This window comes from Cherax quadricarinatus, chromosome 14 (genome assembly GCF_038502225.1).
Source record: "Cherax quadricarinatus isolate ZL_2023a chromosome 14, ASM3850222v1, whole genome shotgun sequence".
Lineage (NCBI taxonomy): Eukaryota > Metazoa > Arthropoda > Malacostraca > Decapoda > Parastacidae > Cherax > Cherax quadricarinatus.
In genome coordinates this window covers 49,250,106-49,276,149 of record NC_091305.1, presented here as the reverse complement: position 1 = coordinate 49,276,149, position 26,044 = coordinate 49,250,106, and the positions used below count along the sequence as shown (strand labels likewise).

Here is a 26,044-nt window from a genome sequence, read left to right as displayed (position 1 = left end):
CAATGCCTCTGGCCACCCTTCATGACTACATCCAGTGGACCAAGGTTTAATTGCATTTAAATCCTTTTACCTAAGAAGAACTTTTACTAAGGCTGTAAATGCCTAATGCATTGATAAAATGCCTGGGCCTAGAGAAAATAAATTAAAAGCATTTTGGAAAAGTTTCATGATTTTGGATGGTATTAAAACTATTAGATTCTGATTGTTTATTTCAGCATGATACAATGTTTGTACAAAGATAAACCATACCCCCGGCCGGGATTGAACCCGCGGTCATAGTCTCAAAACTCCAGCCCGTCGTGTTAGCCACTAGACCAGCTAGCCACAATAAGATTCATCCAACTAGGTATATTTCTACACCATAGGAAAGTTAGCACAGGCACCTCTGTGACCACAAATGCAAGTTTTTACAGACGAATCTCCAGCTAGCGTGGCCGTGACGAACTCTAGCTCAAGTCCCTTCACTGCCGTCAACATGACTCAAGAAATCGTAATGACACGATTGCAAATAAACCATACCCCCGGCCGGGATTGAACCCGCGGTCATAGAGTCTCAAAACTCCAGCCCGTCGTGTTAGCCACTAGACCAGCTAGCCACAATAAGATTCATCCAACTAGGTATATTTCTACACCATAGGAAAGTTAGCACAGGCACCTCTGTGACCACAAATGCAAGTTTTTACAGACGAATCTCCAGCTAGCGTGGCCGTGACGAACTCTAGCTCAAGTCCCTTCACTGCCGTCAACATGACTCAAGAAATCGTAATGACACGATTGCAAATAAACCATACCCCCGGCCGGGATTGAACCCGCGGTCATAGAGTCTCAAAACTCCAGCCCGTCGTGTTAGCCACTAGACCAGCTAGCCACATGTCATGTTGACGGCAGTGAAGGGACTTGAGCTAGAGTTCGTCACGGCCACGCTAGCTGGAGATTCGTCTGTAAAAACTTGCATTTGTGGTCACAGAGGTGCCTGTGCTAACTTTCCTATGGTGTAGAAATATACCTAGTTGGATGAATCTTATTGTGGCTAGCTGGTCTAGTGGCTAACACGACGGGCTGGAGTTTTGAGACTCTATGACCGCGGGTTCAATCCCGGCCGGGGGTATGGTTTATTTGCAATCGTGTCATTACGATTTCTTGAGTCATGTTGACGGCAGTGAAGGGACTTGAGCTAGAGTTCGTCACGGCCACGCTAGCTGGAGATTCGTCTGTAAAAACTTGCATTTGTGGTCACAGAGGTGCCTGTGCTAACTTTCCTATGGTGTAGAAATATACCTAGTTGGATGAATCTTATTGTGGCTAGCTGGTCTAGTGGCTAACACGACGGGCTGGAGTTTTGAGACTCTATGACCGCGGGTTCAATCCCGGCCGGGGGTATGGTTTATTTGCAATCGTGTCATTACGATTTCTTGAGTCAGTTTTGTACAAAGATGGGTGACACTTAAGTGTGCATGCAGAAATCCCCTTAGTATGCAGAGCATTCAGGCAAACTTAAGCCTATCTTATATACAGTCTCTAGAGATGCGTGGGAGGAAGTTAAAGAAACTACACTTTAATTGAGAAAAGCTAATTCCTGAACTTAAGGATGATGAGTGTTGTGGAAATGGCAAGGGAATTAGAATTGGAAGTCAAGCCTGAGGATGTGGCAGAATAGCTTGTCTCTCATGATGAGACATTAACGACCAAGATCTAACTGAACAGTACAGAAGGATGTTTCATCAAGAGGAGATCCATCCTGATAATAGTCATCCTGTCCCTACAGAAATGACTACTGAGGTATTGGAAGAAGCTATCAACTGTATAGAAATGACAATGGCACCTTTTGAAGGGATTGACCCAAATTTTGAAAGAAGTTCAAAAGTGAATGCATCTCTTTTAAGTTGTATTGCATACCATAAAGAAATTCTAAGGTAAAGGGGATGACAATTCATGAGGCAGAGTTCATTGCTTTCCTACTTTAAGAAAGTACCATCACAGCCTTTGACAGTAATAGCTTCTTTCTTTGTTGGGTTTATCAGGGCCACTGACAGCATAAGCCGTATTGAGCCCAACTTCTTAATGGTACGAGGAAGATTTGTTGCCCAAGGCTGGGCAATGGAAAAAAAAGGAACAAAAGCTCCTTTGTAAATAGAGATAGAAACTTTAAGTTTCTGATTAGATCTGGTGGACCCCCTTGCCAAGCCCTGGCAGAGCAGGATGCCTACACCCCTACCTGAGTACAGTAACTGGCTTCCCACAGAGCGGAGAAAATGGGGCTGGCTAAAAGTAAGCCGATGAACAGGTGCCCCTCCTGTAGAGTGCCTGGTGGGCAAAATAGGCGAGGACAAATCCCAGAGAGAACGGGGGAAATTTGTCACTGATACTCAGGTGAGAGAGAGACGTCCACACCCAACAAAGGCTGGCACAGAAGTCAGTAACAGCTAGCCTTGAGCAACCTTCAACATCAACAGCAACACAAACCCCTGCAAGAGCTTCATCCAAGTCTCCATTAAAACAAATAAGATTGACTCAAGAAATCGATGAAAATGTGCTGTCTCCTTCATCCTTCCTACAATAATTATGTAGTATTCATTTTTCAGATTTACATTCACTACTCACTATAAGCTAAGGATGAAAATGTTTTAAGCTTTTGACCGTTGCAACCCCAATTCTGAAACTGTCTCCCTGTGTTGCAAAATTTTTGAAAAAAAAAAAAAATTCGTAAGAAAATGTTAGGATTAATTTGCCGAGTGTTTTAAGCCTAAAAAAAAAAATTGCGATCAGTACTTAACGAGATATAAGAGGCAAAAAGTTTGCAGAAAATTAGCCTCATATGGCAACAGCGGCGAATGCCGCTCACCCGGTACACTTATGTTTACTCCCATTCGAAGGTTTCTTGTATTTTCCAATATTTTTTTTCCAAGTAACTTATGTGGCCTGTGAGACGAAAGTAAGGTGCAATGTACATATATACACTCATTGTATGCAACACAATAACCGCACAAACATTATTATCATTATATTATTTACAAAACTTGTTCACACAAACCAACAATACAAAAAATTGTTTATTACTATTGTTCTATAATATATATACAAATGTAGTCACTGGACATGTTCCTAGACATGTTCCTTGTGGAACTCTTTGAAACATGGTTTCATACACAATGGTGTTTTACACTCCTGCATTTTTTGTGGCCATCTGAGCAGTTTTCTTCAAAGTAGTAGCAGGCAGTTGTTAGGTAGTTATCGTAGGTAAATGATCGTGTGTCATCATTCCTTCCTTCTTTACTTCTTTCCTTCCTTCCTTTTATCTCGTCCTTCCTTCCTTTCTTCCTTCCTGCCTCCCTTCCTTCCTGCCTCCCTTCCTTCCTTCCTTTCTTTCTTCCTTCTGGTTTCTATAATATATATATACACATATATAGTCACTGGACACTTTCATAGAACTGCTATTAGCTTCTAGAAGCTTGGTGTTGTGTGCATGTGTGTGGACTTGTAAATGTGCTGAGTCAGGGTGTGGCTGCTGTCAAAATGACAAATTATACCATCATGCACTACCCTTACTACCTGTCAGTACCCATGGGGTCCCATGCCTTCTTCCCCACTGTCCATACCTACCTACCTACCTACCTACCTACCTACCTACCTACCTACCTACCTACCTACCTACCTACCTACCTACCTACCTACCTACCTACCTACCTACCTACCTACCCACCCAATCTCATCTCATATCTCATCTCATATCTCATCTCATATCTCATCTCATATCTCATCTCATATCTCATCTCATATCTCATCTCATATCTCATCTCATATCTCATCTCATATCTCATCTCATCCTTCCTTCCTTCCTTCCTTCCTTCTTTCTCATATCCTGGGCATTGCTTTCAGTCACAAATGCCTCAGAACTATGAAATTTATCTTAAGAAACACTTCCATCTGTGTTAGAGCTATCACTTGGGAAGAGAAGTGTCCCAGATTCGCCGGGGAGTCAGATATTTCTTACCACTAGGCATGCTGAACAAGGACTACTGAAATGGAATTCCCACAATGCACCACTGGCTCCCCATTTTTTTTTATACTGTGCTCACTAACAATGGAGACCCATTCTCTCTCATGTGGGCCTACCAGGTTTCTCCCGCTTGATTTGAAACTACTATAATTTTGGCATATTAACCCTTAAACGGTCCAAACGTATATATACGTTCTCTCGTGTAGCGCCCCAAACGTATACACACATCGTATGTACGTTTCCTTGTCATTCATTCAACATTGGCACGATAGGCCTGAGTCGCCTAGACATGAGAGAATGGGTGTGCGCACTCATTGTGCGCCATATGAAAAAAATTGGGGATGCCTGGGTCCGACATGCTCTTTTTTCCTATAAAAAAAATGATTTTTTTTTTCCCAAAATATTCGGGGTGCTACGCAAGAGAACGTATATATACGTTAGGACCATTTAAGGGTTAATATGTCGAAAATATTGGCTTGTTAGACACATACAGGGCCGAAACAGTCAAAGGGTTAAAGTAAGTAATGTGTATACTCTTTTACATCTGTATCTTTTTTAGGCCTAGCCCTGTTATGCACTTAATATATGTAGTGTAAACTTGTTATTTGGCTTTTATATGCATTTGAAAGTGAATAAAAGGGTATGTTCCACTTTTTGGTGGTTTTCACTTTTCAGTGGGAGTCATGAACCTAACCTGCCATATAAGGAGAGCCCTACTATATGCAATCTGACATTTACTGAGATGCTTCATCTTCTAAGTGAATGCCATAAATTGCATGTTGTGTCTTATTCACATTCCAGAGAGTGAAAATTCAGTGCCTTCGGCATTTCTTCAATGTTCTGTCCAGCTTGTCTAATCTCCTTAACCCCTTGACTGCCGCAACCCCAAATCCTGAGGTGTCTCCTGGTGAAGAATGAAATTTTATGGAAAACTTAGGGAATTACTCTCTTGCGAAGTTAGTGACCTCGGCGATATTTACAAATCTGCAATTTCGCCCACTTTGAGCCCTATTTTTGGCTAATTCCCGTGTTCCAGTTGACCAAACTCATAGCTATTTCTTTAGAACTCCATTTGTTCTATCGACTGAGTACAAGAAATTGCCCATTTACCGATTACAGCTACCCAATAACGTGGTCAGAAATTTGCAATTTGGCCAATTTCACACAAATTAAAAAATATGCCAATTTCAAAATAGGGTCCAGAATGAACAATGCAGACATTCCTGGCTCTAAAATAACATTTTCTTTGTTCATCAGTCACATCTCCAGGCCCCTCTGATATTACTCTTGCTTTCTATTTTGAATTTTTATTCAAACAAAAAATACAAGATTTACTGTTATGCAGACTACTGCAATATTGTAATAACTGTATAAATAATGTCAACCCATTCATGACTGCATGTTAGAATGGCTAGTTGGACATTTATTGGACAATGACATTTGTTTAATTTTGAACATCGGGAAAAATCAAACATTTCCCCTACTTTGAGCTCCATTTCAATGTACTTTTTTAAGTAAAACTAATCAAAATCACCTCTATTTCTATAATATGTTTTCCATTCTATCAAAGACCAAGAAAACGAAAATACACCCATAAATACTATACGAAAATTCGCCACAAAATCGGAGTTTTAATCCAAAGACAGGATTCGCAGCAGTGTTTCCGGACAGCGTCGTACGAGGGCATTTACTATCTTCGGCTAGTATTTTTACTGCTGAATTGTATGCCATCCTTGCAGCACTTATCCGTATTGCATCTATGCCTGTGTCATCATTTGTGGTTGTCTCAGACTCCCTTAGTGCTTTACAGGCTATACAGAAATTTGATACACCTCACCCCTTAGTCCTCCGTATCCAACTTTGGCTACGCCGCATCTTTACCAAGCATAAAGATATTGTTTTTTGTTGGGTCCCTGGTCATGTTGACTTACAGGGCAATGAACAGGCAGACACTGCTGCGCAGTCAGCAGTGACCTACCAGTTTCATATAGAGGTATTCCATTTACGGACTATTTTGCTGCAATATCTTCCCACCTTCACACCCGTTGGCAACACCGTTGGTCTACTATGCTCGGCAACAAACTTCAGTCTATTAAACCAAGTACAGTGGACCCCCGCATAGCGAACGCCTTGCATAGCGAACAATCCGCACAGCGAACGCTTTGTTCGCTAAAATTTTGCCCCGCATAGTGGACAAAAACCCGCTCAGCGACCTTCGTCTGAGACGCGTCCAATGTGCGCCCTCACCCAGCCTCACATGTGCCGCCCGTCCCATTGTTTACCAGCCAGCCTCCGCGGTAACATTCAAGCATACACTCGGAATATTTCGTATTATTACAGTGTTTTCGGTGCTGTTTGTGGAAAATAAGTGACCATGGGCCCCAAGAAAGCTTCTAGTGCCAACCCTACACCTCAAAGGGTAAGAATACCCATTGAAATGAAGAAAGAGATCATTGATAAGTATGAAAGTGGAGTACGTATCACCGACCTGGTCAGGTTGTACAAGAAACCAAAATCAACCATCGCTTCTATTGTGGGCAAGAAAACGGCAATCAAGGAAGCTGTTGTTGCCAAAGGTTTAACTGTGTTTTCGAAACAAAGATCGCAAGTGATGGAAGATGTTGAGAGACTCTTATTGGTGTGGATAAATGAAAAACAGCTAGCAGGAGATAGCGTCTCTCAAGCGATCATATGTGAAAAGGCTAGGAAGTTGCATGACGATTTAATTAAAAAAATGCCTGCAACTAGTGATGTGAGTGAATTTAAGGCCAGCAAAGGTTGGTTTGAGAGATTTAAGAAGCGTAGTGGCATCCATAGTGTGATACGGCATGGTGAGGCTGCCAGTTCGGACCACAAAGCGGCTGAAAAATATGTGCATGAATTCAAGGAGTACATAGAAACTGAAGGACTGGAACCTGAACAAGTGTTTAATTGTGATGAAACAGGCCTGTTCTGGAAGAAAATGCCAAGCAGGACCTACATTACTCAGGAGGAAAAGGCACTCCCAGGACATAAGCCTATGAAAGACAGGCTTACTTTGTTGATGTGTGCCAATGCTAGTGGTGATTGCAAAGTTAAGCCTTTATTAGTGTATCACTCTGAAACTCCCAGAGCGTTCAGGCAAAAGAATGTCCTCAAGGATAATTTGTGTGTGCTGTGGAGGGCAAACAGTAAGGCATGGGTCACTAGGGAATTTTTCTATAACTGGTTACACCATGCATTTGCCCCCAATGTGAAAGATTACCTAACTGAAAAGAAATTAGACCTTAAGTGCCTCCTGGTGTTAGACAATGCCCCTGGTCATCCTACAGACGTGGCAGAGCGACTTTATGGGGACATGAGCTTCATTAAGGTGAAGTTTTTGCCTCCTAATACCACTCCTCTCCTGCAGCCCATGGACCAGCAGGTCATTTCCAACTTCAAGAAACTGTACACAAAAGCTCTGTTTCAAAAGTGCTTTGAAGTGACCACAGACACTCGATTGACTCTAAAAGAGTTTTGGAAGGATCACTTTAATATCCTCAATTGTGTAAACCTTATAGGTAAGGCTTGGGAGGGAGTGACTAAGAGAACCTTGAACTCTGCTTGGAAGAAACTGTGGCCAGAATGTGTAGACAAAAGGGATTTTGAAGGGTTTGAGGCTAACCCTGAGAGGAGTAGTATACCAGTTGAGGAATCAATTGTGGAATTGGGGAAGTCCTTGGGGTTGGAGGTTAGTGGGGAGGATGTGGAAGAGTTGGTGGAGGAGGACAATGAAGAACTAACCACTGATGAGCTGATAGATCAACTTCAAGAGCAAGAGGCCAGACCTGGGGAAACTGGTTCAAAGGAGGGGAGAGAGAAATTGAAGGAATTGCCTACTTCAAAGATTAAGGAAATGTGTGCAAAATGGCTTGAAGTGCAAACCTTTTTTGATGAAAATCACCCTCACACAGCTATTGCAAGCCGTGCTGGTGACTGTTACAATGACACTGTTGTGAAGCACTTTAGACAAATCATAAAGGAACGAGAGGTACAGGTCACTATGGACAGATATGTTGTGCGAAAGAAGTCCAGTGACTCTGAAGCTGGTCCTAGTGGCATTAAAAGAAGAAGGGAAGTAACCCCAGAAAAGGACTTGCTACCTCAAGTCCTAATGGAAGGGGATTCCCCTTCTAAACACTAACACTCTCTCTCCCCTCCTCCCATCCCATCAATCATCACCAGATCTTCAATAAAAGTAAGTGTCATGTAATTGTGCATGCCTTTTTCAGTTTGTGTGTACTAAAATTAACATTTTTTTGTGGTAAAAAAAATTTTTTTTCATACTTTTGGGTGTCTTGCACGGATTAATTTTATTTCCATTATTTCTTATGGGGAAAATTAATTCGCATAGCGAACATTTCGCATAACGACCAGCCCTCTTGCACGGATTAAGTTCGCTATGCGGGGGTCCACTGTATAGGTTACTGGCCGTCTTCTTATCACCAGTGTCGAGGTTGGGAGACTACTCTCTCCCGTCTTCACATTGGCCATACTTGTCTTACTCATGGATATCTCATGGAGAGGCACCCTGCTCCTCTCTGTGAGAATTGCCAAGCTCCATTATCAGTCAGCCACATTCTGTTGGACTGCCCACTTTATCAACGAGCACGCAGAATTTACCTCCGTCGTCGTCTTCGCTCCGCTGCTCTCTCTTTACCTTCCCTTCTCGCTGATGGACCCACCTTTCATCCGGACTCTCTCATTGACTTTTTGACAACAACTGACTTCACAAATTCTGATACCTTCAGCCCTTTCTACTTCAATCTCTTGCTACCCCGTACCCCCGTACTATCCCCTGCCCTGCTGTTTTCTGTAACCTACTGATCATCCCTCCTCCCTTCTGCCATCCAATACCCTCGCTTCCTTCCCTACCCTGCAGCGCTGTATAGCCCTTGTGGCTTAGTGCTTCTTTTTTATTATAATAATAATTAATCCAAAGACACGATCGGAATTTTTTTTTCTCATTATGCGCTGCATGCTGCAGGATTTTTTTTTTTTTATGGTGCACACCGACCACACACTCATTCTCTCACATGTGGGCCTACCAGCTTTCTCCTGCTTGATTTGAAGCCGCTAGAATTTTTGAGTATATATACATCGAACACGGTGGCTCGTAAGACGTATGCATACGACCGAAACAGTCAAAGGGTTAAACCAGTTCTATTCACAAATGACACTATAGTTAATTTTATACAGTTATGATTTAATATTGCATCTTTACGTTTGTTTACATTTCTCGCAACTGTGAATGGCACCATATATGATCTGTAAGTGTTTGTGTGCGTAAGTTTTGATAAATTTTAACTCTTTGTAATAGATTTGTGTATATTTTATTGTAGTAAATGATAAAATAGACTAGTATCTACATTTATTTTATGCGTTCATAATATAAACTTTTTCTTAAATTTTCAGTATTTATAGGCTATGCAGTTTGTTTGCAAGTTTTTTCAAATTGTCGCAGATCCCCCCCAAAATTTCAGTATATTTATAAAAAAAAATCCATGTATAAGTAGACCTGCACAGTTCAAACTCGTGTAGTTCAAGGGTCAACTGTACTTGTGAATAACGGCCCATAGGAACTAATAAATGTTTTATTAACACAGACTTCTTACTATTGTGAAGGCAGCAGGTGTAGTGGAGGTATGGTGCCAATACTAAACATTATGCCACCAGTTTTATTGTTGAATTTTAAAGTATTTTGGGTCATGATTTCTTTCATTTAACTTCACTTTCCGAAATAAGATTATTTTTCTTTCTAGGAGCAGCACAGAGTACATTGCAAGATATCAAAGTTCCTGAGTATGGGGGAGGGTATGCCTTCAAGCCTCTCTCACCTGCCACTCGCAATCGCTACCTGTTTTGGTAAGTGGTTGAACCTGTGGATTGCCATATAGTTTTTTTTTAGTTTCCAGTGGTTGTTACATACAGTAGATTACCTTCTTTGAGATTTCATGGCAGCAGCAGTCTACCACTGAAAAGTATTTTACGGTCATTTTGACACTGATGTTTCCTTAGTGTACAGTTTTTGTTTCATGTTGTCTGTGAATGTGGTTAATGATATTCCATATTAGTTTTCATATTATCCTTTTTTTTTTATTAACACACTGGCCGAGTCTCACCAAGGCAGGGTGGCCCGAAAAAGAAAAGCTTTCACCATAATTTACTCCATCACTGTCTTGCCAGAAGGGTGTTTTACACTACAGTTTTTAAACTGCAACATTAACACCCCTCCTTCAGAGTGCAGGCACTGTACTTCCCATCTCCAGGACTCAAGTCCGGCCTGCCGGTTTCCCTGAATCCCTTCATAAATGTTACTTTGCTCACATTCCAACAGCACGTCAAGTATTAAAAACCATTTGTCTCCATTCACTCCTATCAAACACACTCACACATGCCTGCTGGAAGTCCAAGCCCCTCGCACACAAAACCTCCTTTACCCCCTCCCTCCAACCTTTCCTAGGCCGACCCCTACTCCGCCTTCCTTCCACTACAGACTGATACACTCTTGAAGTCATTCTGTTTCTCTCCATTCTCTCTACATGTCTGAACCACCTCAACAACCCTTTCTCAGCTCTCTGGACAACAGTTTTGGTAATCCCGCATCTCCTCCTAACTTCCAAACTACGAATTCTCTGCATTATATTCACACCACACATTGCCCTCAGACATGACATATCCACTGCCTCCAGCCTTCTCCTTGCTGCAACATTCATCACCCATGCTTCACACCCATATAAGAGTGCTGGTAAAACTGTACTCTCATACATTCCCCTCTTTGCCTCCAAGGACAAAGTTCTTTGTCTCCACAGACAAATCGGCCATTTTCCATCGAGGCAGGGTGACTCAAAAAAGAAGCACGTTCATCATCACTCATTCCATCATTGTCTTGCTAAAGGCATGCCAACACTACAGTTCAAAAACTGCAGCATATCTCCAACCTTCTTTCAGAGCACAGGCACTGTACTTTCCACCTCCAGGTCTGGCTAACCGGAATCCCTTCATGAATGATACTTTGCTCACACTCCAACAGCATGTCAGGTCACAAAAACCTCTTGGGTCCACTCCTATCTAACATGCTCACTCATGCTTGCTGGAGTCAAAGTCCCATGTGCACAAAACCTCCTTTACCCCCTCCCTCCAACCTTTCCTAGGACTATAACCTGTGGTTATCATATCTCTTGTTGAAACAAGAAGGTTTTGGAGGTTTTATATTTTTGGAATGAAATGTTTAATTTGTTTTCGTATACAGTGGTACCTTGACTTACGAGTGCTCCAACTTATGAGTTTTACAACTTACGAGCCGTTGCTCGGTCGATTTTTTGCTTTGAGTTGCGAGCCAAAATCTGAGTTACTAGTGAGCTTCAAATAAGCCGTCACTAGTTGGGGGCGTATATGAAGTCAAATCCAACTCTGTACCCAGAGGAATGTCAGGTACTTCTTCCCATCCCACATGCTCTTCCAAGACATAACTGGAAAGATATTACTCCCATACTCATCCCAGATTGTAGTGAAGCACCTCGTCCCTTGTTTGGTTCTCGTATAAATCCGGGGAAGAGGTAACCTCCATTTTAACACTGAGTTTTTCCAGAAGCATTAAGGAAGGCCTCTGTGATATTTACCTGCCTCATGGAGCTTCCTTCAGTGGGTGGAGCAGTGATAGTGGTGGGTGGAGTAGTGATAGTGGTGGGTGGAGTAGTGAAGGTGGTGGGTGGAGTAGTGATGGTGTGGGTGGAGTAGTGATGGTGGTGGATGGAGTAGTGATAGTGGTGGGTGGAGTAGTGATAGTGATGGGTGGAGTAGTGAAGGTGGTGGGTGTAGTGATGGTGGTGGATGGAGTAGTGATGGTGGTGGATGGAGTAGTGATGGTGGTGGATGGAGTAGTGATGGTGGTGGATGGAGTAGTGATGGTAGTGGATGGAGTAGTGATAATGGTGGGTGGAGTAGTGAAGGTGGTGGGTGGAGTAGTGATAGTGGTTGGTGGAGCAGTGAGGATGGTGGGTGGAGTAGCGATGGTGGTGGGTGGAGTAGCGATGGTGGTGGGTGGAGTAGCGATGGTTGTGGGTGGAGTAGCGATGGTGGTGGGTGGAGTAGCGATGGTGGTGGGTGGAGTGGTGAAGATGGTGGGTGGAGTAGTGATGGTAGTGAATGGAGTAGTGATAATGGTGGGTGTAGTAGTGAAGGTGGTGGGTGTAGTAGTGATGGTGGTGGGTGGAGTAGTGATGGTAAGATAAGACAAGATTTCGTTCGGATTTTTAACCCCGGAGGGTTAGCCACCCAGGATAACCCAAGAAAGTCAGTGCGTCATCGAGGACTGACTAACTTATTTCCATTGGGGTCCTTAATCTTGTCCCCCAGGATGCGACCCACACCAGTCTACTAACACCCAGGTACCTATTTGCTGCTAGGTGAACAGGACAATAGGTGTAAGGAAACGTGTCGAAATGTTTCCACCCGCCGGGAATCGAACCCGGGCCCTCCGTGTGTGAAGCGGGAGCTTTAGCCACCAGGCCACCGGGCCTGGTGGATGGAGTAGTGATGGTAGTGGATGGAGTAGTGATAATGGTGGGTGGAGTAGTGATAGTGATGGGTGGAGTAGTGAAGGTGGTGGGTGGAGTAGTGATAGTGATGGGTGGAGTAGTGATAGTGATGGGTGGAGTAGTGAAGGTGGTGGGTGGAGTAGTGTTGGTGGTGGATGGAGTAGTGATTTTAGTGGATGGAGTAGTGAACGTTGTGGGTGGAATAGTGACAGATGTTGGTAGAATAGTGATGGTGGTGGGTGGAGTAGTGATGGTGGGTGGAGTAGCGATGGTGGTGGGTGGAGTAGCGATGGTGGTGGGTGGAGTAGCGATGGTGGTGGGTGGAGTAGTGATGGTGGTGGGTGGAGTAGCAATGGTGGTGGGTGGAGTAGCGATGGTGGTGGGTGGAATGGTGAAGGTTGTGGGTGGAGTGGTGAAGGCAGAGGCGTTGTAAGGGGGCGCGGGCTGCCCCGGGTGACACCATTTAGGGGGTGACAAAACAAAACAGTGCTGCACCAATATAAGAGAAGAATTCTTCATTTCTGTATAGCCTATTACATATTGACAAAGTACAAATAAGCCTATACATGTATAGGGAAAATCATAGATTTTGATGATGAGATAGGTGATTCTGCATAATTGAAGGCAAGGAAATGTAAGATCAGATTTATTTATTTATTTATTTATTTATTTATTTATTTAATAATTTGAACATACATACAGAGGTACAAAAAAATACAGGTAAGAGCAGCATGCCAAAGCCACTTGTATGCATAGCATTACGGGCTGGCTTAAAATTAACTTAAGATTAACTAAGCAATGATGTAATCAGTGATAAAACATTATTGTAAACAGATAACAATAAAGCACAAATGATTATTACAAAGACAGGTCATATGGTTGCATGCATTGCTGTACATTCAGTAGAATGGAGTATTCTGTTAGTTCGTGTATTTAAAAAATAACAAAGTTAGATTGGGTCTTGGGTTTAACATTTATGTGATATAATTGTGAGAAACATTTAAGATATACAATTTATAAGGTTCAGTTATTCAGTATTTATTTGGTTTTGGGTGAATAAGTGATCTTTGAGAAGAGACTTGAATTTATAAACAGGTAGTGTTTCTTTTATATTTACAGGTAATGAATTCCAGATTTTAGGGCCTTTTATGTGCATTGAGTTTTTGCATAGCGTGAGATGGACACGAGGAACATCAAAGAGTGATCTGTGCCTTGTGTTATGGTCATGTGTTCTGTTGAGGTTGGCAAGGAGATGTTTGAGGGGAGGGTTAATATCAGAGTTAAGTGTTCTATGTATGTAATAGATGCAGTAATAAGTATGGATGTTTTGTATGGTGAGTAGGTTTAGTGTTTTGAATATTGGTGGAGTGTGCTGTCTGTAGTGGGAATTTGTTATCATTCTGACTGCAGCCTTTTGTTGGGTAATTAGTGGTCTGAGATGGTTAATTGTTGTTGAGCCCCATGCACAAATTCCATAGGTGAGATAGGGGTAAATAAGAGTGATATAGGGCCAGGAGGGCTGACTGTGGAACATAGTGCCGTATCTTCGATAGTATGCCTACGGTCTTGGAAATTTTCTTAGAAATTTGTTGTATATGTGTTGCGGCCCCCTACCAAACTAGTGGTTAAATGGTTAACCTGCCGGCCGGCAGTACCACTGGGTACGTCATCAAACCCAATGTGGGGACTGCTGAGCCGGCCTTAGAGCAGTAAGTACCTGAACACCTCACGGTACGCACCGCAGCAATAAGTATCTGAACACCTCACGGTACACATCTACTGGCTTTAGAAGCAGTAAGTACCTGAACACTTCACGGTACGCATCCAAGCAGTAATTACCAGAACATCTTACAGTATAGATCTACTGGCAGTAGAGAGAGTTCTCCTGCCCATCGTTTGGTATTCTACTGGCTTATACTGATTTTAGAAGAGCAGCTCACCTCAGCTCACTGAGTCTGATGGCCTCAGTTATTTGATGGCCGCACTTGGTGAGCTTGTAGCATGGTGTTCTGCTAGTAATTTATCGGACCACCTTGCGGTGTGTCAATTGGTCTTGAAGGCGGTAGACAGTACTCACCAGACCATCTTACGGTGTACTTCTACCGGCCTTGGAGAGTATTTACAGGACTACCGGTGATGTCTGCGGACTCACCGCCTACGCTGGTCAACTGTGGGCCGGAGTCATCTGATGCTGTTTTAGTGGGACATTACATGAAGAAAAGGTTGGAGTGTTACACTGAACTAGGCTAGGACCGTAGTGTGACACTTAGGGAAGTACAGTGGACCCCCGCATAGCGACCTTAATCCGTGCAAGAGGGCTGGCTGTTATGCGAAATGTTCGGTATGTGAATGAATTTTCCCCATAAGAAATAATGGAAATAAAATTAATCCGTGCAAGACACCCAAAAGTATGAAAAAAAATTTTTTTTACCACATGAAATGTTAATTTTAGTACACACAAACTGAAAAAGGCATGCACAATTACATGACACTTACTTTTATTGAAGATCTGGTGATGATTGATGGGATGGGAGGAGGGGAGAGAGAGTGTTAGTGTTTAGAAGGGGAATCCCCTTCCATTAAGACTTGAGGTGTCGAGTCCTTTTCTGGGGTTACTTCCCTTCTTCTTTTAATGCCACTAGGACCAGCTTCAGAGTCACTGGACTTCTTTCGCACAACATATCTGTCCATAGTGGCCTGTACCTCTCGTTCCTTTATGATTTGTCTAAAGTGGTTCACAACATTGTCATTGTAACAGTCACCAGCACGGCTTGCAATAGCTGTGTGAGGGTGATTTTCATCAAAAAAGGTTTGCACTTCAAGCCATTTTGCACACATTTCCTTAATCTTTGAAGTAGGCAATTCCTTCAATTTCTCTCTCCCCTCCTTTGAACCAGTTTCCCCAGGTCTGGCCTCTTGCTCTTGAAGTTGATCTATCAGCTCATCAGTGGTTAGTTCTTCATTGTCCTCCTCCACCAACTCTTCCACATCCTCCCCACTAACCTCCAACCCCAAGGACTTCCCCAATGCCACAATTGATTCCTCAACTGGTATACTCCTCTCAGGGTTAGCCTCAAACCCTTCAAAATCCCTTTTGTCTACACATTCTGGCCACAGTTTCTTCCAAGCAGAGTTCAAGGTCTTCTTAGTCACTCCCTCCCAAGCCTTACCTATAAGGTTTATACAATTGAGGATATTAAAGTGATCTCTCCAAAACTCTCTTAGAGTCAGTTGAGTTTCTGAGGTCACTACAAAGCACCTTTCAAACAGAGCTTTTGTGTACAGTTTTTTGAAGTTTGCAATAACCTGCTGGTCCATGGGCTGCAGGAGAGGAGTGGTATTAGGAGGCAAAAACTTCACCTTAATGAAGCTCATGTCCCCATAAAGTCGCTCTGCCACGTTTGTAGGATGACCAGGGGCATTGTCTAACACCAGGAGGCACTTAAGTTCTAATTTCTTTTCAGTTAGGTAATCTTTCACATTGGGGGCAAATGCATGGTGTAACCAGTTATAGAAAAAGTCCCTAGTGACCCATGCCTTACTGTTTGATCTCCACAGCACACACAAATTATCCTTGAGGACATTCTTTTGCCTGAACGCTCTGGGAGTTTCAGAGTGATACACTAATAAAGGCTTAACTTTGCAATCACCACTAGCATTGGCACACATCAACAAAGTAAGCCTGTCTTTCATAGGCTTATGTCCTGGGAGTGCCTTTTCCTCCTGAGTAATGTAGGTCCTGCTTGGCATTTTCTTCCAGAACAGGCCTGTTTCATCACAATTAAACACTTGTTCAGGTTTCAGTCCTTCAGTTTCTATGTACTCCTTGAATTCCTGCACATATTTTTCAGCCGCTTTGTGGTCCGAACTGGCAGCCTCACCATGCCGTATCACACTATGTATGCCACTACGCTTCTTAAATCTCTCAAACCAACCTTTGCTGGCCTTAAATTCACTCACATCATCACTAGTTGCAGGCCTTTTTTTAATTAAATCCTCATGCAACTTCCTAGCCTTTTCGCTTATGATCGCTTGAGAGACGCTATCTCTTGCTAGCTGTTTTTCATTTATCCACACCAATAAGAGTCTCTCAACATCTTCCATCACTTGCGATCTTTGTTTCGAAAACACAGTTAAACCTTTGGCAAGAACAGCTTCCTTGATTGCCTTTCTGTTGCCCACAATAGTAGAGATGGTTGATTTGGGTTTCTTGTACAACCTGACCAGGTCGGTGATACGCACTCCACTTTCATACTTATCAATGATCTCTTTCTTCATCTCTATTGGAATTCTAACCCTTATTGCTGTAGGGTTGGAACTAGAAGCTTTCTTGGGGCCCATGGTCACTTATTTTCCAGAAACAGCACTGAAAACACTGTAATAATACGAAATATTCCGATTGTATGCTTGAATGTTACCGCGGAGGCTGGCTGGTAAACAATGCCACCGGCGGAACATATGAGGCTGGCTCAGGCCGCACATTGGACGCGTCTCGGACGAAGGGCGCTGAGCGGGTTTTTGGGCGGTATGCGGGGCAAAATTTTAGCGATCAAAGCGTCCGGTATGCGGATTGTCCGTTATGCAAGGCGTCCAGTATGCGGGGGTCCACTGTATGATGGAGTGGAACACTGAGATATGCTACAGGACCGTAGTGGAACACTGAGAAGAAAAGGCCTGGTTGTAGTGTACATTGAATAGTATCATGTGACTGGCCTCTCGAAAGATGCTACGTCGATAGTAAGTGTGTAGCAGAAACAAGGGTGTCAAGTGTGACACAGTCGAGAAAGGGTGTGGATGACGCAGAAAAAAGGGTGTCGTGTGATACGGAGAGCTGGAGTGTCTAGTGACAGAGAAAAGGGTGTCTAGTGACAGAGAAAAGGGTGTCAAGGGACATGGTTGTGAAGGAGCGTCATCACACGGCGAAAAGGGTGTCGAGTGACACGGTGGAGAAGGAGCGTCACAACTCGAATAAGTGTCGTGTGGGACACAGAGCGTCATTATAAGTGTTGTGTGGGACATGGAGTTGATCATAATATATTATTATACAAATGTTATTTATAATTTATTATTTTAGCATAGATATATATATTATTTTAAGATGCTAATAATATATTATTGTAACATGTATATATATTTTAAATACCTGTAGACCAAAGATTGATTTTTATATAATATTAAAGATTCATTTATTTTAATGTGTATTTATGTATCCCGAACTCTTTATTACAAAATGAGTAAACCTACCATCTTAAAAATTACTTTTTTTGTAATATGTGTATGAAATTTGAGTCTATTATCAAGGTGAACTCCTAAGAATTTTCCCTCTGTTAGCTTTGTGATAGGTTATCCGTTTATCTTTGTTTAGAGGTACATCTGTAGCTCTGTTACCAAACTGTATGAAGTAGGTTTTGTCAATGTTTAGTGTAAGTTTGTTAGTCCTCATCCAGGTAGATATTTTCTGTAATTCGGTATTTACAGTATTGGCTAGCATGACTGGGCTCGGGTGAGAGAAGACGTATGTAGTGTCATCTGCAAATAATGTGGGTTTGAGTAATTGCGAAGCATTTGGTAGGTCATTTATGTATAGGAGAAAGAGAAGAGGGCCAAGGACAATTCCCTGTGGGATACCAGCTGTAATTGGTTGTGCGGAAGAGTTTGCCCCATTTGTGTACACACATTGGCTTCTGTTAAACCATACCCCCGGCCGGGATTGAACCCGCGGTCATAGTCTCAAAACTCCAGCCCGTCGCGGGTTCAATCCCGGCCAGGGGTATGGTTTATTTGCAATCGTGTCATTACGATTTCTTGAGTCATTGGCTTCTGTTGCTGAGGTATGACTTGAGATAGTTGAGGGAGTGCCCTCTTATACCATAGTGTGACAATTTTATGTGGAGCAAGTCATGGTCAACTGTATCAAAAGCTTTACGTAAGTCAATGAAGATCCCCAGTGGGACTTCTTTTTTCTCTATTGCAGTGTATATATGTTCTAGCATGTGTATAATAGCATCATTAGTATTTTTATTGGGCCTGAATCCAAATTGGCAGGGGTTGAGTATGTTTTGGGAGATGAGGTAGGAGTAGATTCGTTTATGAATTAATTTTTCGAAGATTTTTGAGAGAGGGTGTAAGTTGGATATTGGCCTATAGTTATTCAACTCTGTTTGGTCTCCTCCTTTATGGATCGGGGTGACCCTTGCTATTTTGAGAACTGTAGGGAAGGTAGAGGATTCAATGGATTTGTTAGTGTTGCAATGATTGGCGATAGCACTTGTGACACTTTTTTGTATATAAAGGGTGGTAAGGTATTTAAATCTCCTGCCTTGTTTTTTAGTGTGTTGATAATAAGGGAGACTTCGTATGGGTTAGTCGGAGCTAGGAACAGTGTGTTCGGGTAGTTGCCAGTGAGGTAGTCATTTGGTGGGGTATCTGAGCTTGGGATTTTATTGGCAAGGTTTTGTCCTATAGTGGAGAAGAAATCATTGAGTCTGTTTGCTATTTCTGTTGGTGGGAGTTGGGGTTCATCTGATTTTGCTAATTTAATTTCGCTATTCGTGATATCTCTTTTGTTCCTAGAATTTCTGATAGGGTTTTCCAGGTCTTTTTTATATCACCTCGTAAGTTGGATAATCTGTTCTCATAATACAGTTTTTTTGCCCTTCTTATCAGGCTGGCTAGGATTGACGAGTAACGTTTTGTTTGGTCTCTGGTTATGTGACCCATTCTGTACAATAAAATCCCAAGCTCAGATACCCCACCAAATGACTACCTCACCGGCAACTACCCGAACACACTGTTCCTAGCTCCGACTAACCCATGCGAAGTCTCCCTTATTATCAACGCACTAAAAAACAAGGCAGGAGATTTAAATACCTTACCACCCTTTATATACAAAAAAGTGTCACAAGTGCTATCACCAATCATTGCAACACTCTTTAACAAATCCATTGAATCCTCCACCTTCCCTACAGTACTCAAAATAGCAAGGGTCACCCCGATCCACAAAGGAGGAGACCAAACAGAGTTGAATAACTATAGGCTAATATCCAACTTACACCCTCTCTCAAAAATCTTCGAAAAATTAATTCATAAACGATTCTACTCCTACCTTATCTCCCAAAACATACTCAACCCCTGCCAATTTGGATTCAGGCCTAATAAAAATACTAATGATGCTATTATACACATGCTAGAACATATATACACTGCAATAGAGAAAAAAGAAGTCCCACTGGGGATCTTCATTGACTTACGTAAAGCTTTTGATACAGTTGACCATGACTTGCTCCACGTAAAATTGTCACACTATGGTATAAGAGGGCACTCCCTCAACTACCTCAAGTCATACCTCAGCAACAGAAGCCAATATGTGTACACAGATGGGGCAAACTCTTCTGCACAACCAATTACAGTTGGTGTCCCACAGGGAAGTGTCCTTGGCCCTCTTCTCTTTCTCCTATACATAAATGACCTACCAAATGCTTCGCAATTGCTCAAACCCACACTATTTGCAGATGACACTACATACGTCTTCTCCCACCCGAGCCCAGTCATGCTAGCCAATACTGTAAATACCGAATTACAGAAAATATTTACCTGGATGAGGACTAACAAACTTACACTAAACATTGACAAAACCTACTTCATTCAGTTTGGTAACAGAGCTACAGATGTCCCTCTTAACATGATGATAAACGGATCACCTATCACAAAGCTAACAGAGGGAAAATTCTTAGGAATCCACCTTGATAATAGACTCAAATTTCATACACATATACAACAAATTTCTAAGAAAATTTCCAAGACTGTAGGCATACTATCGAAGATACGGTACTATGCTCCACAGTCAGCCCTCCTGGCCCTATATCACTCTCTTATTTACCCCTATCTCACCTATGGAATTTGTGCATGGGGCTCAACAACAATTAACCATCTCAGACCACTAATTACCCAACAAAAGGCTTACCTGGAGTTTACCTGGAGAGAGTTCCGGGGGTCAACGCCCCCGCGGCCCGGTCTGTGACCAGGCCTCCTGGTGGATCAGAGCCTGATCAACCAGGCTGTTGCTGCTGGCTGCACGCAAACCAACGTACGAGCCACAGCCCGGCTGATCCGGAACTGACTTTAGGTGCTTGTCCAGTGCCAGCTTGAAGACTGCCAGGGGTCTGTTGGTAATCCCCCTTATGTGTGCTGGGAGGCAGTTGAACAGTCTCGGGCCCCTAACACTTATTGTATGGTCTCTTAACGTGCTAGTGACACCCCTGCTTTTCATTGGGGGGATGGTGCATCTTCTGCCAAGTCTTTTGCTTTCGTAGTGAGTGATTTTCGTGTGCAAGTTCGGTACTAGTCCCTCTAGGATTTTCCAGGTGTATATAATCATGTATCTCTCCCTCCTGCGTTCCAGGGAATACAGGTTTAGGAACCTCAAGCGCTCCCAATAATTGAGGTGTTTTATCTCCGTTATGCGCGCCGTGAAAGTTCTCTGTACATTTTCTAGGTCGGCAATTTCACCTGCCTTGAAAGGTGCTGTTAGTGTGCAGCAATATTCCAGCCTAGATAGAACAAGTGACCTGAAGAGTGTCATCATGGGCTTGGCCTCCCTAGTTTTGAAGGTTCTCATTATCCATCCTGTCATTTTTCTAGCAGATGCGATTGATTCAATGTTATGGTCCTTGAAGGTGAGATCCTCCGACATGATCACTCCCAGGTCTTTGACGTTGGTGTTTCGCTCTATTTTGTGGCCAGAATTTGTTTTGTACTCTGATGAAGATTTAATTTCCTCATGTTTACCATATCTGAGTAATTGAAATTTCTCATCGTTGAACTTCATATTGTTTTCTGCAGCCCACTGAAAGATTTGGTTGATGTCCGCCTGGAGCTTTGCAGTGTCTGCAATGGAAGACACTGTCATGCAGATTCGGGTGTCATCTTTGATTTGGCATAGGAGAAGAAATACTTTGGGTTTCTTTCGATTTCATTTATGGCTTTTAGTTCTTCCCGCGATTCCTGACTCCTAAAGGATTCTTTTAGCTTAAGTTCGATGCTTGCTATTTCTCTGACCAGTGTCTCCCTACGCATTTCAGATATATTGACCTCTTTTAGCCGCTCTGTTATTCTTTTCCGTCGCCTGTAAAGGGAGCGCCTGTCTCTTTCTGTTTTACATCTACTCCTCCTTTTTCTTAGAGGAATAAGCCTTGTGCATACATCGAGTGCCACCGAGTTAATCTGTTCTAGGCATAAGTTTGGGTCTGTGTTGCTTAGTATATCTTCCCAGCTTATATCGGTTAGGACTTGGTTTACTTGGTCCCACTTTATGTTTTTGTTATTGAAGTTGAATTTGGTGAATGCTCCCTCGTGACTAATCTCATTATGTCGGTCTGGGGCTCCGCGCATACATGACTGAACCTCAATTATGTTGTGATCTGAATATATTGTTTTTGATATGGTGACATTTCTTATCAGATCATCATTGTTAGTGAAGATGAGGTCTAGTGTATTCTCCAGTCTAGTAGGCTCTATTATTTGCTGGTTTAAATTGAATTTTGTGCAGAGATTTAAAAGCTCGCGTGAGTGTGAGTTTTCATCAGAGCTGCCTCCTGGTGTTATTACTGCAACAATATTATTTGCTATATTCCTCCATTTTAGGTGCCTTAAGTTGAAATCCCCCAGGAGCAAGATGTTGGGTGCAGGAGCTGGAAGGTTTTCCAGACAGTGGTCAATTTTTAACAGCTGTTCCTGGAATTGCTGGGATGTTGCATCCGGAGGCTTGTAGACTACCACAATGACTAGGTTTTGGTTCTCGACCTTTACTGCTAAAACTTCCACTACATCATTTGAGGCATTTAGCAGTTCTGTGCAAACAAGTGACTCTGCAATGTACAGGCCAAACCCCTCCCCCCCCCCTTTTGCCTGTTCACTCTGTCACATCTGTATAGGTTGTAACCTGGGATCCATATTTCGTTGTCCAAGTGATCCTTTATGTGGGTCTTAGTGAAAGCCGCGAACATTGCCTTTGCCTCTGCAAGCAGTCCACGGATGAAAGGTATTTTGTTGTTTGTTGCTGGCTTTAGACCCTGTATATTTGCAAAGAAGAATGTTATCGGAGTGGTGGTATTGTTGGTACTGGGGGGGGGGATTTTTTTTCCGGCATTAGTATCTGTATCTGTTGGTTTGGAGTGGAGGCCATCGACTGTGGTTCCACTCCAGGAATGACTGGATTTGGTGTACGATTTCTGCCATTTCCTGCCAGTTTTTTTTCCTTCCTGGCACTAAAAAACCTCTCCCTCTTGAGTGGCTGTGGCTACCCAGGTTTTCCCATGGCCTGGATGTTTTGTATCTTTTTGTCCCCTTTAGATGGTATGCCTGGCAATTTAAGTTATAGCACAGTCTTTCCTGTACTGAAGAGGTTCACAGTTCAGGGTGAAAAAGCTTACAGGAAGGGAGTTTGCATTTTCCTGTTGTCATATGGGCATGGCATTTTCTAGGGTGGTCATAGTTGCACGTCCCATCTGTTTTTCCAGATTTCCCATGCCAGCAGATACCGAGTGCATAGTATGTGCACAGGCTTGGTTTCCGTTTGCCTTGGGTTTCTGTGACTGTATTCCCTGTTGGTGCATGTTTCCCTGTCTTACTTCTATCCTCCCTAGCACCAACAATGGAGCTCCCACCAGTTGTTTTTGGTAATATATCCTCACTATTGCTAGTGGAGTCCTCTTGTTTGCTATTTCCTGCGGTATTTCTAGTTTGCAATATTGGTTTTATCTTATCTTTGACTACACTTGTTTCCCTACTATGGCTCCTGTCCCCTATGAGGTCATTTATATGTATTCCTTCCTGCGTATAATTCCCGACTACCTGGACAAAATCTCCAGCTTCACCATTACTGTCTCCCAGGACAGCATCTCCAGCTTCTCCATTACTGTCTCCCAGGGCAGCATCTCCAGCTTCACCATTACTGTCTCCCAGGACAGCACCTCCAGCTTCACCATTACTGTCTCCCAGGACAGCACCTCCAGCTTCACCATTACTGTCTCCCAGGACAGCACTATCAGCCCCCCATTTACTGACTACCAGGACATCCTCTCCAGCCTTACAGTTTCTGACTACATGGCCAGTATCAAGGGCAGTACCATTCAGCCCAGACTTTTTATGTTCCCATCTGTTGTAGAAAACTTCCAGGTTTTCTATGAAAGCAGCTTTGATGTTGACCTCTTTTAATACCCTTGTGATTTTAGTCCACAGATTTATCTCATTTGGGCATACCCAAAAACACTTCCCTGTTTTAATACTGTTTGTAGCTAGTTCTTGGATATCTGCACAAGGGACGTGACACCAATTTCCACAAAAATGACAGTTTATGCATGTGGAAGCCCGTTTGTTTGACTGACCACAGACTACACACAGCTTCATAATGATTTGAATGGTTAATTTACTGCCATTCTACTAGCAGTATACGTCTGGTATTTCAAGAAAAAAGAAACTAATGAAAGTCACTCCACTCCACTAAGTACCATTATAATACTGGTTAGTTGCTACTACAACACTGTATTCTGCTATTCACTGGTATCACTAGATTATATGCGAGTACATTAGCAGGCCAGGAAGATTATTAAAAACAGCTGACCTGTGGTAAGTTTCTGGCGACTTCTGGCACCTGCCTCTATAGGCTTATCACTTCATTTACAAATTCACCTGTTTTCAAATGACACTTTAGCCTTTATCATCAATATACTAGGGAGCCACTGTAGTATACACTATACACTATGTATACTCAATGTTTTCAGGGAGACTTTCTTTCCTCTGACACAAAGTTCAATTATTATTATTTTTTTCACACGGGACACAGGCCTATGATTCCCCTCTGGCAGTAAACTCTGCTAGGTAGTGCACACTAATTCTCCTTTTTTGACTCAGTATATAATGTTTTCCGCCCAAGATTGGTTCCAGGCGCTAGAGGGATGTATCGTATAGGATTGATGACACAAATTAAAGTTCTAGCACGTAAGAGCCACCGTGAAAACACCAGAAAACCCGGAGCAGTTAGAAGCAGTTAGAATGATAACAAATTCTCACTACAGGCAGCACTCTCCACCAATATTCAATACACTAAACCTACTCACCATACAAAACATCCATACTTATTACTGCACCTATTACATACATAGAACACTTAACTCTGATATTAACCCTCCCCTCAAACATCTCCTTGCCAACCTCAACAGAACACATGACCATAACACAAGGCACAGATCACTCTTTGATGTTCCTCGTGTCCATCTCACACTATGCAAAAACTCAATGTACATAAAAGGCCCTAAAATCTGGAATTCATTACCTGTAAATATAAAAGAAACACTACCTGTTTATAAATTCAAGTCTCGTCTCAAAGATCACTTACTCACCCAAAACCAAATAAATACTGAATAACTGAACCTTATAAATTGTATATCTTAAATGTTTCTCACAATTATATCACATAAATGTTAAACCTAAAACCCAATCTAACTTTATTATTTTTTAAATACACTACCTAACAGAATACTCCATACGACTGAATGTACAACAATGTATGCAACCATATGACCTGTCTTTGTAATACTCACTTGTTCTTTATAGTAATCTGTTTACATTAATGTTTTATCACTGATTTCATCATTGCTTAGTTAATCTTAAGTTAATTTTAAGCCAGCCCGTAATGCTATGCATAGTATAAGTGGCTTTGGCATGCTGCTCTTATCTGTATTTTTTTGTACCTCTGTATGTGTGCTCAAATGTTTTGTATTTATGGATTTGAGAATGCTGGATGTTAGCCAGGGACTGTTCAGTCTCTTAGCTGTCATCTGTTTAGTTTTTTTAGGACATTGCTTGTTATAGAGGTATTGGGTCTTTTTTAGAAAATTATTAATACATTCGTCAATATCTGTATAGATTTCTAGCTCAGTGTGCCAGTCAATGTTTGTTATTGCTGTTGTGAAGTTATTAATGGCTGCCTCATTGTGAAGTCTGAAGGTGACTTTAGTAGTGTCTTGGGGCAATTTACCAAGAGTTGTTATGAGGAAAGTAGGGTAGTGGTCTGTGGTATTATCTGTAATTAGGCCTGATTTTAAAGGAGATATGGTGTTGGTCCAGATGTGGTCAAGTAGGGAAACACTAGTCTCTGTAACTCTTGTAGGTTTTGTTACTGCTGGTAGCAACATGCAGCTACTCATTGTGTTTGTGAATTCAGTAACATGTGGGTCCTGGTCTTGCAGGAGATTTATATTGAAGTCACCTGAGAGTAGTAAGTGATCTTTGTTCATGCATGCATCAGTTATCATACTTCCTAGGTTTTCACTAAAACGGCTAATGTTTGACTGTGGAATTCTGTAGATGTTTATCAATGTGAGAGGTTTTTGTAGGTATTTGGATTTGAATTTAACTATCATATATTCCCCATGTTCATCCCTTGTGCAAGTATTAGTGATACATTCTAGTTGGTCTGAGTAGTATA

At 42.3% G+C, this 26,044-nt stretch overlaps 1 protein-coding gene across 3 annotated transcripts in view; it reads left to right on the top strand.

Moving 5' to 3' along the window:
- The window catches only part of Nup160 (nuclear pore complex protein Nup160), a 418,270-nt gene that overhangs the window by 7,579 nt on the left and 384,647 nt on the right, over positions 1 to 26,044 (top strand). For all 3 annotated transcript variants that reach the window (XM_070084997.1, XM_070084995.1, XM_070084996.1), the window contains exon 2: positions 9,781 to 9,883. In XM_070084997.1, the coding sequence (XP_069941098.1) occupies positions 9,781 to 9,883 (103 nt within the window). The remainder of the gene's footprint in view (positions 1 to 9,780; positions 9,884 to 26,044) is intronic.